The 16,158-nt window shown below is 40.7% G+C and overlaps 1 protein-coding gene across 1 annotated transcript in view; it reads right to left on the minus strand.

The window, feature by feature from the left end:
- Positions 1–16,158, minus strand: part of GRM1 (glutamate metabotropic receptor 1) — a 201,272-nt gene that overhangs the window by 69,509 nt on the left and 115,605 nt on the right. The window contains exon 4 of the mRNA XM_009646976.2: positions 4,560–4,795. Within this exon, the coding sequence (XP_009645271.1) occupies positions 4,560–4,795 (236 nt within the window). The remainder of the gene's footprint in view (positions 1–4,559; positions 4,796–16,158) is intronic.

The following is a 16,158-nucleotide window of genomic DNA, read 5'->3' on the forward strand; positions in this document are numbered from 1 at the left end:
TGGACCTGGGCTGGCTGGCAGGTGCCCACCAAGTCACTCTCTCGCTCCCCGTTCTCAGCAGGATAGGGTAGAGAAAATAAAACTAAAATCTCATGGGTCAAGATTAAGGAAATTAAAGAAAAGCAAAGGCCATGCCTGGAAGCAAAGGAGAACGAAAAGATTTATTGTCTACTTCCATCAGCAGGCGATATCCAGACACTTCCTGGGACGTAGGACCTCGGTATGTAGTGGTTGCTTTGGAAGACAAATGCCTTAATAACAAATGCCCTCCCCCCTCCTCTCCTCTTAGCTTTTATTGCTGAGCCCAACATCATATAGTAGGGAAACTGGTCAGTTTGGGTCAGCTGTCCTGGCTATGTCCCTTCCCAACCTCTTGCCCACTTGCAGCCTACTGGGAGGGGTGGGAGTGGAGAGGCAGCCTCAGCGCTGTGCCAGCACTGCTCAGCAGTGGCCAAAACACTGGTGCGTTATCAACACCTTTCTATCTACCAATACAAAACACAGCACTATGAGGGCTGCTATGGAAAAATTAATTCCATCTCAGCCAGACCCAATACATCTACATACAAGAAAATTTCTAGACTTGAATCCTATTGTGTTGAGGAAGACAGAGCGAGAAAGAGGGAGAGAGAGAAGAGGAGAGGGAGAGAGGCATTCCCTTATGAGAGGCATTTGGCTACAACATTAGCAAAGAATGAGTCAAAAATAGCTCCCACTCATTTGGCTGCCGCCCAAGTGGGAGAAGTAAGTTGTTTCATTTTTGCAAGAAGGGATGATCCAAAAGAGCAGTCACTGCAAAACTCTCGATGATTGTCTTCTCTTCCCAAGAATTTCTGCTGCCACCATATAGCCTTAGCACATCCAGATAAGCTGTTCTGAAAATGTGGCTAATTTTTAGGCACCCCACACACTTCACAAAGTAGAACGCACTTGGACTTGCTTCGTTCCACTAGTGCTTAGACCAGATAGACTTTTTTCCCCAAAATACGCATGTACATTCAGAATTCAGTGTAACATGAGAATTCCTGAAGGACGTCGGCCTTCTCAGGGACTGAATGAGGGACTTCAAGCAGTAATTCCTGTCATCAGAGAAGAGGGATTTCTAGGAACTGGCTTTCCCTTGCTTCGTAAAGAGCCTGCAATCCCAAGCTAGGGCTGACTCAACAGTAACAGGGTGTGAGAAATTGCAAATGCAGCAGCTGTAATTGCTTGAGGAGAAGCCCTTGCCTATCCATGAATGCTAAAAATTGAACTTCACATTCCAGTGGCAATTCTGAATAAATCGCTCAGTAAAGTGATTAGGTTGTATATGAGCAAATTATACTGGGCAGGCAGTAATTGAAGATTCTCAAATACAAACTTTGCAATTCATCTCCTTTTCAAAATGGATAGGTCCAAATATTCTGTATCTTTTTTTAATAAGGTGGTCAGAGAACAACACTGCCTTTTCTTTTTTTTGTTTCTGGCTGCTCCTAGGCAAGCCAGTGCTGGGTAAATACGAATACACTATGCTCCCCTAAATATCATATTTTTGTCCTTGGTTTCTTTTTAATTAGATAGTCTTCTATCCTGTTAACTGTCCAGACATGGAAGATGAACTTAAGTACTCTACTGCCTTTGAATCATTTCTGTCTATGAAAAAGTATGGGTGTGCTTTGTTCTCAGGAAGGACTACCAGTGCACTTCTGCAATACAGAACAGATCAGGACCCGGAGCTGGTCACAACACATGCTAATAATATGTGTGGACTCCTGGGACCACAGGGGACTCAGCTTTTTCCATAATGCAGGACCCTATGTACCTTGTTACAGGAATATTGATGGAGTACTGTGATGTAAGAGTGAAAGCTCTTAGATATAATGGAGTTAAAACACTTGATACCAGTATTGACCAGTGATAATTTTCCTGGGGTGATGCAGTAGTAGCAGCAGTACTTACATCTGTAGTACCACAAAGAATTCAGAACTTTGTCTATTAGCACTTCTAATGGATTTCAAATATTAGTGCTTATTATTTATTGAGCAGCATGGATTCTCTCCTTCAAATTTGTGCATGGAGATACTTTGTGAAGGAGAGAAGAGGCAATTCAGACTCCTTTTTTACAAAGAGTTTGTGAAAAGACCTGCCTCCAAACCTGTGAGAGGTAAAGAAGGCAGTTTCTTGGTACTGTCATTACCAGACTTCCTTGGCAAGAAAGGCTCCACCAGCAAGCTTTGAAGCTGTTAGCATTTGAAGTGACATTCTTAACCCTGCAGAAAGGTCAAATAAATATATGTGTGCAGAAAGCTCTGGTGGTGCCAGACAGTCAGCAGTCAGCTCTGCGCAGTTAAAGAAAAATAAATAAAATATTTTATTGTCCCCAGACTCACTGAAGACATGTAGGTCTCTTGATTCTGTAGGTATGCCATTACTGGGAATAGATACCTTGTGGTTCTTCCCTTTGGTGATTTGAGACATTTTGGAACTTCTTAGTTGTGTGTGATAAGCCTGTGATAACCCAGTGGTTCACCACCAAATTTAAGAGCTGATTGCTTTTCAGCAAAGCCTAAAAAGTATCACACATTTTGAGGCTTCATACAAAAACTGACAGCTTTTTAGAGGAGGGAAAGACGTTTGAGTGCCTGAATTGTGACTATTAACTGTCTGAGCCTACCAACAGAGACAAACATTTTTGTGTTTCACTAGCAGTATCAGAACGTAGTGGTTCCTGTCTCTGATACTTGACACCCTGAGAAGCACAGAACACCAGGGCAGGTGTGTAGCAGTAGCTCTGCAGTACCCTCTCCAGTGTCCAGTGGCTTCAACCCTGAGATGGCCTGAGCCAGTTTGAGGTGTTGGGTGGGGTTTTTTTTGTTTCCATAAAACAGCCCTTATTCGTTTTCTTCCATGAATTTGTTTAACTGCTTTTTGGCTCAAGTACAATTTCAGAGTCTACAGCAACCACTGTCTGAAAATGCATCTACACATTCTGTGCAGAAATGCCCCATCTTGGCTGTTTTGAACTCGCCACCTGGTATTTGCCTTTGATGCAGCAGATGAAGAATGACTATGCTGGTTCAGACTAAAGGTTTTAGTTTCATAACCAGAAAGAGGCTGGATAACAAACTACTTGTGTTTACAATAGCTGCTGAGATTTCCTCAGAAACTAGACCTTTTAAAGAGTATCATAATGAAATTTATTTATGTGAATGGAGTAACCAAGACAATGCAATTTTAAGCTTCTTGTCTTAAGAAAGAAGGCCATGCATTTGCACTGTGCATCCATCATTCAACCACCCCTTAGTAATTTCTGCCCTTGTTGGCCTATATTAACTAACTTCTTTGTCTGAGCTGAAGCAGTCTCAAAACCACTTAAATATATATACCATAAAGCAACATCTTGGTAGAGTCCAAAGTTAATTACTCCTTTGAGGAAAAAATACCAGTATAACCTCAACATTTTTAGCCTGTCTGGCTTGCCATTAGCCCCTCAGCACCCAGATGGGCCAGCCTGTCTGCCTGTCAGCACATCAGGCCAGTTTTGAGTCAGTTGCCAGTATTTGATGATATGTCTTAGCTGGTAATAAGAGAACCAGGGGGAAACAAAAAGTAACGTGGAAGGTGTTGTTAGGAAGTGTTACTGATGGAGAAGGGAAGAACTAGAAACACTATGAGAATTCAGCTCTGGGAGCACATGAAGACCAGCTGAGATTACTACTACAGGATAAAGAGGGTGGAGATGTAAAGAATAGGACACAAATCCACAGGAAGCCAGGCTTCGTTAGCTTTGTTTCTAATGAAGTAGCTTCCTCACTATCAGAATACACCTTTTTGACTAGAAGTGAAATATTTACAAACTACAAATAAAATATTTGCAAAAATTATTCACCAAGTATTTTACTCAATTTAATAATAAATTTAATCTTACTGAAACATTTCAGTTTATTTTCTCAGATTCTGTGATGAAAGAGAAAACCTGTCTATGCCCAGATACACTTCTCTTGCTATGAGGTGACAGTTACTTCTATCTGTAGGACAGCATGTTCTTTATGTGAGTGCTACATAGTGGAAACAAACTACAAATGTTTTAACGGGTGAAGAAAAGAAAGGATGAAGAAGATGACTGGCCAATTTTAACACTCATCAATTTTCCTTAAAATTTTTTTTCTGTAAATTTCCTGATTATTCAGCTGATCAGAATAGCTGGCTTCAAGAAAAGAAGTTTAAATTTGTTCCTGTTTTTGTTAAAATTTAATGGTTACTTATTTTTTACGAGCAATATTACAAACTTGGACACTATTGTCAGCCTCAGCACAACCCTAAAATATGAAAAGGGAACAAGTCACTCTAACAGAGCAGAACTAAATTGAGAGGAGGCTGTGCAACCAGTGCCAGACACACTCCTGCCAGAGCTGGGATTTATAGCTGTACAATTTGGGCTTGGCACTTTTCACTGGTGACTTATACATTAAAAAAAAAAAAAAAAAAAAACCAGAAACAAAAAAACAACAAACACACACAAAAAAAAACCCTAAAGACAAATTTTTTGCTAGAGCACAGGAAAATAGTTAACAGGTTACCAGTGCAGTTCTTCTGGAAGTTGGGATTCTCTAGCGGGTGCCCTGGGATGCGGCACTGAAATCTGTGCTGCCAGAACTCCGGAAACCAGGGGTTGCGGGTGTTGGTGTCCAGTCGCAGCTTCAGATAGTAGTCATCAAACGACAAGACTTCTGGAGACTGCAGTTTGATAGTGATGCCTCCATTTGCTTCAGGTTCATAACCTTCAATGACTTCATCTCTGTCTGCCCAACCATCACTGAAAAGAGGCAAAAAAACCCACTTATTACACAAAGACAGGAAGCTTGTTTTGAAAAAGCAACCAGCCAAAGGCAGGCCAGCACCCTTGGAAGCAAGTGATTAAAGGGGAATCTAAAGGTACATCTAAATTTCAGGCAGAGAGGAAAAAAAAAAGCACAGTGATGGAGACTTGTAATGAGCAGTCTGACTGATTTCATGCAGAGTCCTCATTAACTCATCTGGAATGATGAGGATTTATCCTTGTCCCTCTGGAAAGGGTTTTTGGGTCTAGCTTCTGGCATGATGTCTTTATGATTGAAGTGATTCTGCCTTATTTAGGCTATCCTGTAAGGGGTGAAAACTGAAAGAATTAATATCGATGGAAAGGAAACTGAGCCAGGATCCTGGGTGTTTTGCAGAATAGATCTCAGCATGCATGGATCTTACAGCTAGAAGAGTAATTCAAATCAAACATAAAGTGAGAAGTGCATTATGCTGGAAGAGAATGGAATAAGAAGACTTGATAAAGTTGACCAAACTAAAAAGAAAGCCACATGCTATTCTCACACTGCGTGGGATTTGTGATAACACGCTTTTTTTTTTCTCCTTTTTTTTTTTAACAAACAGTGACTTTCTATTTTACTTCTCTGCTTATTCATTAAGAGATACTTTTAAAAACCTGAAGATAAAGCCCTTTCTTGACAACATTATTTCATGGAAAGTCTATTTTGGCAGGTTTGAACAAAGTCCATGGGGCTTAGCATCTGAGTTTTAGTTTAGTTCTTTTAACAAGAAGTCCATTGATTTAGTGTCATTCTGCAGTTCTTATTAGGGTCCCCTAAGAACAGCACTACTACGGTCTAATTTAAGTGCAAATATAAGTCAGCCATTGCTTAATTTTAATATGCTGGGCATGTCATGAGAAAAACAGATTATTCTGGCACCTCAGATCTAGCTCTATCCACTTGGAATCAAATCAGCAGCACTGCTGCTGTGAAAAGCGGGTAGATGAAGCACTTCCAGCAGCAAAGAGCTCAAGAGGAAAAATGCAACGGACCGCTCAGAGAGAAGTCTCTGTTTCACCCCAAAGCGGCTTGCATCCTGAACTCCAGGCAGATTGATGGAAGGTCCTGGCTAGGAGCCTCTTACACACAGCCTTGAGAAGAGCATCAGGTTGCAGACCATACCAGCTGAGGGCATTTATGTGACACTCAGCATAGATGTGCCTGGGACTCCACAATGGAAAATAGACAAGATTGGAAGTAGCAAGCTCTGTCACAGTCCTAGCCAAACAAGTCTAAAGTAGCTATGCTTTGGGCACGGGTGAATCTTTGGTCCCCAGCCACCAGACTGAACGGCTGCATGGTTTAGCTGACATTCATGTTACCTGCTGCATCTGTGCTGTAGGCACCTGGATAAAAATGGCAGGTCTCCAGGGAAATACAGGAAAGCCCATGTACTCAATGCTTTCTATATGAGACACGCGACCCAAGCCTCTGTTACAGGAAGCTATTTAAGAGATGGGACATCTGGCAGCCCACTGACTTGAGTGATCAACAGATTCCTTTTAACCTGGGCCCGAGGACCCACAAAGCTGTACCTTAAGATGGCATTAAATGGCACCTTTGAGCCAGGATTTCTTGTTTGTTTCCCCCTTTGCCAAAGCCTTGCACTAGAACTGCCCAAAATTTCTGAGCTTTCCAAACCACTGAGCAATATCTTCATAGAGCCAAGCAGCGTGAGATGATACACGTGTAAGCACATTGCACCTCACATGCAGTATGAGAGTGGAGAGCAGAGGGAGGCGCAGGGAGACAGCGATGGCTGAAGACTCCTGCTGTGCAACAGGGTTGGGCATGATGTGGTATCCCAAAGTGACTCTCTCTGCCAGGCTGAACCTGTCATCATCTGCTGCATCACTTCTTCCCACAGCCAGCAATGTGGGTCACTCAGGTTCTGCTCTGGTACCAACATAGTCCAAATGATAACCAAGGGGCACAGCGTTGGCCTGACAGCTGCTCTTGAATTGCCATAGGAGTGCACCGAGTTCAAGAGCCACGATTTGTCCATCCCTGCTCCCTGCCCCATTAGACTGCCTTGAGTTTTGGAGAGGGAAATAGGCCACAGCTCATCCTCTCTGTATCCTACCACTCCTCACTTGTCCATGTGCTGAGGGCAACTAGTAAAACGTACCATGCACCCTGACTGCCTCAGGACAGACCACAGAATAGATAACCCTACAAAGGTAAAACCAGGAGAATAGACTTTCTGGATTTCACATAATTCAAGCCATAAACTAGCACCAGAGACGCAATATTTATTTATTCTTATGTGGGGGAAAAACAAGCAAGAGGTCACTCTTACAGCATAAGTAATTGAGTCCTAATTGCATGATTACTTCATTATTTGTCACAATGTTTATGGCTTGCAAACTGTAGACTCAAGCAGAAACATTAGTGAGTCGAAAAGATTAAGTAAATCCGGCCATTTTTTACAAGACTTTCTAGAAAGGAGATGATAGTTTCTCTACTGCTTGGATTCCTACCAGCCAAACATTAGAGTGATTTATTTCCTCTCCCCTGTAAGCTTGGCTTGGAAAATTGCCACATTCACTCTGAAGGCAAAGTGGAGCAATTCTGCAAAGGCAAGAGAAAGTGTATTTCAAGTTCTCTGAGGGCAGCTGATGGAAAAGTTCCCCTAAATCGGAACACAGATTGTCACCTAATGTTTTTTTGTCCCTTTCTGGCCTCAAATATTTTTTGTTCTCTCTTCAACTTCCTCGAGTTGTTAAATCTGCCTGATAAGTTTTGTGCGCAGTGAAATGTGAAGAAAAGTCACCAGAATCAGAGAAAAATAGTTCATACATGTTGAAGTTCATATGAGAGCTTGCTCTAGTTTCAGCAAAGTCAAGGAAGTAAAAAGGAGTCCTCTGCTCTCCTAGGGGACCCCTAGCATCCTGGCGGCTGCAGGCTGGCTGTGCTGAAAGGTGCCCTAAGGGGGCCAGGCAGCCCTACCAGCAGCTGTGGGAGGATTATCAGAAACCTAAGATCTTGTTATAATCTCTGCCTATATTCCTTTTTACTGTGTATATATTAAACAAAAAAAAAAAAAAAGAAAGAAAGAAAACCAAAAAAGGATTGTCTGGGAACTGCGCTTCCCTAGAACTGTATGAATAAATAGAGAGTGTTCCAGAAGACAATGTTAGGAAAATTGACATTTCTAATGCTGGGCACCAGCACGATAACTGAAGTCCAGATGACAGCATGCATGTCAGTGACAGGATCACAAGACCAATAGCTGATTCAACAGAATAAAGACATCTCATTAAAAAAGGCAGCTCATACTATTCTTTTGTTGTCAGAATCGAGTACTTTCCACCTACTTTCCTTCTTTTATCCTGCTGAGTAGCAAGTAGCGCTTTTTGCAAAACCGTCTTTCTGTGTGCCTTTACTGCAGATTTCAGGAGGGGGGCCCGTATCCATTGCCCAACTGCCTGCCCTGATGAGTGTCCAGTGTAGGTTTTGTGTGACTTTCTGGCTTCGAAATGTGCCCGGTATCTTGTGCAATCATTGTTCTGAAGCACTGCGAGGGGATTTAAAGCCTGAAGACAGAAACAGGGAGGGAGGGACAACTGTGTGGGTGTCAAACCAGCAACCGCTCTGTTCGCTTTTAGGATAGAAAGAACCAACTGCTTTTGCTACAGTTTTGTGGTGTTTATCACAATCAGAATGGTCACTGATATTCTGCAAGCCACTCTCGGTCCAAGCCCCAGTCTGGCGGCTGACATTCATGCTGCCAAATCTGCATTTCAGCATCCAGTCACAAACAAAAATCAAGCAGAAAGGGAAAAAGCCCAGAGCTACCCCACCTAGCTTCAGAAGTCCGATTTCCCACTGTCACAGCCTCAGTTTGAAGAAACAAAGCTATTTTTTTCCTAACCAGTTTACTATTCTGCTAATGTGTGACAATGGACATTTCTGAATTGTGGCTTCAGCATCTTAGCCTCTCTGTATTTTCTGAACCGCAGACACATAATACTCCTGTGACTGAAATACCAGGAGAAATGTAATGGATTTCCAATTTCCTCTCCTCTTCCAAACACGAACACTGTCAGCTGCTTTTCACAAGGGCTGATGAGACAACCAGCAATCAGGCTTTCTATTTTCATCTCCTCAGGACTTAACTCTTAAACTATGCAGCAGCAGCTCTGCTCTGCTTCCCCGCATGGCACTCGGAGCATTACTATTCCAGATGCTTTTTCCAAATGAGCAAACAGGCAAAAAGAAAGCATACTGTTGTTTATGAAGACTGCTTGCCCTGTCATTGTTGTAGGAGGTAGCACCCTTTCACAGGTAAACAATATGAAACACATTTGTCACTTGTGGACACTGACTGGCAATTTAGTCCCTGCACTCCTATAAGGCTTCATCTGATGGACCAAAGCTGTAGAAGGCAACTGATTTAGACTCCCCTGTCTGGAAGGCTGCATCATTGGCAGCTTTGTCACCTCCTTTGCATTAGCTAAAGTAATGTTTTGTCAAGAAGTTTACATTCATGATAAGGTATTTTTTATGCTGCATTGGCCAAGTAATAAAATATATAAAAGAAGTGAAGAGCAAAAAGCCCTTTATAAATGCTAAATGAATTATTTTTGCAATAATCCTTCTGCCTACGGCACATATTCTTGTCATTATAAAACCAAATAAATCAATCATGTTAAATTAATTTCCATCGTTTTTTGGACAGGTTCTGTTCTTGTGCTAGCGGATATTTTTATCCACTTTGAAAACAGTGTTACATGTATCTATACCTATGTAAATTGGAAACACTCATTTCAAACTTTCAACCTTCATAGAGGTTCCCTGCAGATATCCCACTCAGGTAGGGTAGCAGGGCCCCAGGTGGCCCCAACTTTCGCACAAAAGGATCAGAGTCTATATTCCTGCCTTTCTCTCCTTTCCACAAAACTAAAGCCCGTGTCAATATGCTTTCCTTGTCACGTCGATACACATCCCCGCAGAGCGTGTTTCTGAATGCCTTCTTACCATTGCTCTCAAGGCTGCCAGCTGGCCTGCTGTTGTATTAAACTTCCAATAGATTTAAATATGAGGACAGCACCACTCAAAGAACACAACATTCAATAAAGTGCCGTGCCGTTTTGTTATAGTTGTCAATATCTTTATTTTTAAGGACAATTATTATATGCTGGATTATATAAATTAAAGGCTGGACATTTTACTTAGAAAGTGCTTTTTGCAAAACCATCTTTCTGTGTGGTGGTCAGACACTGCTTATTTAGAGGCATTTCAAAATGCTCAAACCCCCAAATAGTGATAAGTGGAGTTTAAATAATTTGTTTTGATAAATTTTGATTTTGATAAATGCCAGTTTTGATAAATGCCAGCGCTCTGAATTCCAGAGCTGGTCAGACCCGGAAGGCTGAAAATTCAATTTTCTCTTTTTATAAAAGTCTTTTCTGACAGCACCCCACTGGAAAATCCAGCACGGATTCTCCTGCCTCCATGCAGAAGTTGTACGACTGTGACGGCCTCCTGCCTGCTCTGCTGGCAGCACGGATGGAAACACAGTGCTCAGCATAAGGCCAAGCCAAAAAGTACCAGTGTGGCAGGTGGAATAATTTCATAGGCAGCTCCACCAAAAAAAATCAGTGTTGCTACTTGATATGAGCACAGGTGGCAGAATCAGGTCCGGAGTAATTCTTACCCAGTACTATAGCTGGCTGTTTAGCCGCCCTCTTCTGGGAGTAGACTTTTAAAAAAATTCTTTATTTCACCAGCCTGACCTACTGGAAAGAAAAAACACAGCTTTTCGTGAAGGAGGATGGACCTATTCTCTGGCAATAAGGAACTCTACCAAAGATATTCAGTGTCTGTGTAACACATGACTCAAATAGAAGATGCCGCGTAAAGAAAATTGAAACTGTCTGATATTCACAAGTCAGCAATGCACAAAGTGACTTTCCTCCTTAGGCTTATGCATTATCAGTCAATCCCAGTGGTCACCAATGTCAGCTGAAAGGTGCTGATCGCTATTGTTAATGAGCATTATTTCAAACATGAGGAAAAGGCCATTTCTGTGCTCATCCATTCTGCTAATTCACCAGTTCTACACACTTGCATCGAAAGGTGGGATAGCTTTCCTCAGCTGCCAAACCACAAACTCTTAAAAAGCATAGTTTTACTTTTACATGTGTGCCAGGTCCTGGTGATCTTAGGAGATTAGTCCCACGGCTACAGATAAGCCTGTTTCTCACAGCTGGCAAGACCAGGCTGGAAGGCTGTATACTGTCATGCTATAACCTGAGGCTTGCTGAGCACGGACTGACCTCCTTCAAACCAGAATAATCAGATTCATTAAATCTTGTCAGCTGAAAGAAAAAAAAGGGGGGGGTTCTAAGCCAGTAGTTTTGCTCCTGCAGGTGGAGGTAGGCAGGAGTCATCACCTTCCCAAGCTGCCTGCCTTTTGCAGCACGTTCTGAGGGCTTTGTACCTGTTCCCTTTCCCTGCAAACTGTGCTGGGCTCAAATGTACCTTGAATTTCAGCCTTCAGATTTCTGCTAGTTGTTGACCTTCATAGGTCAGTCCTGAGTCAAATCAGCTGAAAGCATCGTGGGAATATCAGCTCTGCAAGCTCAAAGCAGGAGGAGAAAACCACTGAAACTCCTGGGAGGGCAATGGAAAATAAGAGGGAGAGAGAAGATTTCTGCCTTGATGATCTCTCACACACACACACAAGGGAAGGTACAAGAGGAGCATTTGATGCCAGACTGTGCAGTTACTGATTTTACACTTGTAACTCACACAGTGCTACTATGCCATTGTGGGTTGTAATCCTGCCATGGACTATAGATTGAAAAGCATGTCAAGCCTGGTCAGGACTTGGGCTGGACAACTCTAGACCCCACCAGTGTGACTCAGAAAGAGAGTGGTGTGATTTATGAGTTAACCCCGCTCCCTTTGAGACAGCTACCTGCACCCATCATGGTTCAAACTCTAATGTCCTTCAAAAGGTGCTATTTTCTGAAAGAAATTGAAAGATGAAGTTTAAAAATAATTCCCAAGGCCAGTTTCTGCAAGCACTCTATCATATTTCTTTGTAAATTTTCTGTTCTTGCCAGGTTCTGTTTCATAACATTGCATACACAATTTTTCACTTCCCATCCATGATTACTGCAGGCGCACAGTTGCAGTAGCACATTAGTTCTTTTATTTTATGCAAGCACAAATTGTTCATAAGGGCTTCCAATTTTTATTTAGTGAATCAGTGGATTTTTTTTTGAATGAGTGACACCCTCTTAAGAGCCTAAGTTGATAAATGATAGGTCATTATGCCTAAAATTATTATCACTCACTTTTGTGTGAATTTTCAGAGGTTTTGCACCGTTCACTTAAAAAATGTAGATTATAACCTCGTGGACCATGATGGATTGTATTTTGCAAATATGTATTTAGGAAGGTTTTAATTATCGTATGCGGTGCATATATTTGCATGCAATTTACATAATGTAATTTAACTGCCTATCATGCAGGCGTTATCTTGGGGAGTCTTTACTGTGAAGATTCTTGACACGGTTGGCACATGCAGCTTTTTGTAAATGTAGTTGCTGCTTTCATGAAGGAAAGGTTTTACCATTCTCAAGGGTGCACAATGGTGCATATCTTGGAAAATCAGCAACCATACATGTATTCTCTAAGGCAATAGCTGGTTTTTCAAAAGGTGTATACATGCTTTCACCCCAGACTGTCAAGAGGATTGAATCCTTGTTCTGCGTATTTGAAATTCACAACATGAGGCACCATGAAAGTGCAGTATCTTTTCCAAATGAAAGCACATGTCCAGGGTGGAGGAGAGTATCCAATTTTAAACAAACACATAGAAATAGGAAGCCTTAATCTTAGCATTGTGCCTCATATAAGGTGCTTTTGGGGTCCCATATCTGCAGCCAAATCCAACATTTTTAACATCTTACTAATACACTCAAATCTGAAAACAGAGAGGTTTATCTTTGCCTCTCTGTACCAGTTCCTGGGGATTTTTTTTCTTATCCCCTTGCTGCTGCTGTGCTGCAAATTATGTGCAAGGAGACTCCACTGAAGAATGAATATGGATGGTAAGAGGTAGTTCAGGCCACGGAGAGCTCAACTGTAGTCGCATTTCAGGGAGGGTAGTTCAAAAGAAATATTCTTGTTAAGACTTCCAGCCTGTCTGAAAGCCTTAGAGACTGAGGTCTTTTGTGTGCAACCATGCAAAGGCATAAAGGGTAATAGAGTGCTTCCTACCTCTGCTTCAGCCAGCCGCAAACTACTCAAGTCTCAGGGACAGATTGGAAGGACTGGAGAGAGAGAAATACCATATGGAGGGGAAACAGGCTGGAAATACATGGAAAGGTATAGGTGTACATGCAGGAAAGAGACCAGGTAAAGACACGGCCCTCTCTGCTCCATGCCACTCCAGCAGAGCTTGCTAGATGCTTGGATGTGAATTTGTTGCACTTCCTAAAAGACTAATTCATAGATGTTTTCCTTAACCACAAGCAGAAAAAGGAGAAGAACATTTCCTTTCTTCTCTTCTTGCTTTGTTTGTTGAGGTGCTGAGGAACATGGAAATGGACAAACATCTTAGAATCACATTTCCATCTCTGTTTTCTGTAACCATCTCATACGATAATGCTTAAGAGAAATATACACAGAGTTTATAGGCCTTTTTTCAATGGAAATCAAATTTCAAATATGCAAATCTAAAGACCACATCTTACATCTTGCATCAGGTGCTGTTACTAGTTTGCATATATCCTATTTCCATACCTGTACAAGGTTTCTGGAATGCTATTGCCATACTCATGCTTGAAAACCAAACCTTTACACACATATTTATAGAGGAACTGCTCACTGCTTTCACAGACCTTCAATGAAACCATGTCTGCAGAGGAACTGGTAGCTGTAGATAAGAGCATGCTATCCATTCCATACCAAAGCGTACTAACATGGACTTCAAAACATCAGATCGAATAAAATGGAAGACAAAAGGTGAAACACGATGAAACCCATGATACAATCCCAAAACTTGTGAAGCTATTAATCAAAGTTAACATGTATTAGAAGAATATTTCCATAAACAGCTGTTTCTGTTTCTACCAAAGCCATATCTGCCATTTGTTCTTTTTCACTTTCTGGGGATACTTGAACATTCAGATTACTGTGAGTGCTTATGAATAAGATATTTACCATTCAAATATTCATAAATTGTTCATTTTAAATTATATATCAATATGGAAAATATCCAACTCATACTATGCTAATGAGTCGCCTAATCACCTAAACCTTTCCAGTGAGAGAATCAAGTAATACTTTAAGGTTTTCATAGAATAAATAAAGTAAAATCATTAGACTTCAGTAACCCACTAACACAGCATTGCATTGTGTCTGCAATGAACAGCTCATGAGCCACTTGCAAACCAAGAAACTAATGAATAATTTGAATAATTAATTCACCTGAAAATTAAACAATCTTTTCACAAACAGTTACTGAACATTAAAATAGGTGTAATGCCTCAAATATTTTTTAATAATCTACTTTGTTCAGGCAATACTATTATACTTGACCCAAAGCAACTGTTACAAAGCACTTTAAAAATATATAAATGTATTATTGATTTACTCCTCTGCACTTATTGCTGTCTTAAAGTCATAACTGTTTATTCATGTAGCTACACAGATATGAAATAAAAAATCCAAGTACAATCATCTGCCTGTCTAAACCAAACTTAGTTCATCATCACCCAGCTAACCTCTATACCTTAAAAGCATCTGCCTTATCAAGCAGAGCTACAGTAGGACAGTAGTAGCCTTTTAGGCATTTAGGTGTCTGGTATCCAATCCATATTAAATCAAACTATACCCAGAATATAATTAGAAATGATGAGGTGTCTCACTCAGAGGAACCACTGACATGAACCATCTTGTTTAAAGGCTACTTATTAAAGACTAGACTGTAAGTTTATTATTCATGTTGTTCACGTTTTAATTCTAGGTATCATGCTGGCATCACTGAGAGAGATAGGATGGCAGATGTAAGGAAAAGGCCCACACACGCTCCTGCTAGCATGTAGCAGCTGAATGGTATTACCCTGCATCTCCCAGTAACCTCATTTTCTGGCATCCGGGGCATGGAATAGCCTTAGCAAGATGCATACATAAATACAGAGTTTACATACAGCAATGCCTGCCTACCAGCCTGCCTGTCTAGGAATTAGAAATAGCACCTACTGAATCTTTTTTTTTTTTCTATTAAAAAAATTATTAATATGCAGACTTAATCAAGTGTTTGAAAGAACAACATAAGTGAAGATTTTCTAAAAGCGATAGGTTTCATTGTAAGTTATTCTGATCAGAAAGGTATATGGAAGATATTAGGAAAAAAAGATAAAGCTCACTAATCTATTATAAACATTACTAAAAATTGTGACGTGAACAGATGTACATTTAGAAAAAGTCCAGAGTGGTTTGCCAAAATCTTGCTCAGACGACATGTATTCTTATAAGTACTTGAAACATGCTTAAAATTGGAGGAGTAAAACAGTTCCATACACTTTTTATATGGTTAAGCCAACTTTTAACAAAGTAAATGAACCATTGAATAAACTACTGACATTTCATTAGACTACACAAGAATACAAAAATGCAGCAAAGTCACAACTGAGAAGACCTCCATTCTTTAAAGTGTCTAAACTACCAAATCACCAAATTAATGCACAATATAAACAGATTAATTTCAAAATGGATGAAACAAAGAATTATTCTTTGTTAATTCTGTACTGGAGATTGAGGTGCAGCTCTTTTTCTTCTAGATCCCAAGTTGTATTTGAATTGGAAGACTTCTTCCAGGCAATAGATTTGGATATCTTTCCTGATACCAGACATTTTCCTGATGGAAACTCCTCTTAATTCTCATCGTTCCCAAGAAATGATGGGGTCTTTGCTTCTGATGTAGAAGCTATGCTTTTGCCTTTCATTTATGTAGTCATGGAATAATTTAGGTTGGAAGGGACCCCTGGAAATCTTATAGCTCAGCAAGCTATGTGGTCCATGCAATCTGCTTTCAAGTAATTTGGCTCATCCCTGCCATTGTCTTTGGATCATTAGATAAAGTACGAGTCATGTATCTAGGGAGACAATAAATCTACTATAACTTATGCTTTATGCATATATTTAGGAAGCCAAAACTTCTTTTATATTTTATTAATCTATTGACCCCAGAACAATCAAAGTGTTCCTAGGATCAAATTTTATTAATTAGCAATGATGTCACCACTTACTAATGGAAAACTGAAGGAAGCTTTTTTAAAATAGAACCTGATTTTGC

This window comes from Egretta garzetta, unplaced genomic scaffold, assembly GCF_000687185.1.
Source record: "Egretta garzetta isolate BGI_Z169 unplaced genomic scaffold, ASM68718v1 scaffold139, whole genome shotgun sequence".
Taxonomy (NCBI): Eukaryota; Metazoa; Chordata; class Aves; order Pelecaniformes; family Ardeidae; genus Egretta; species Egretta garzetta.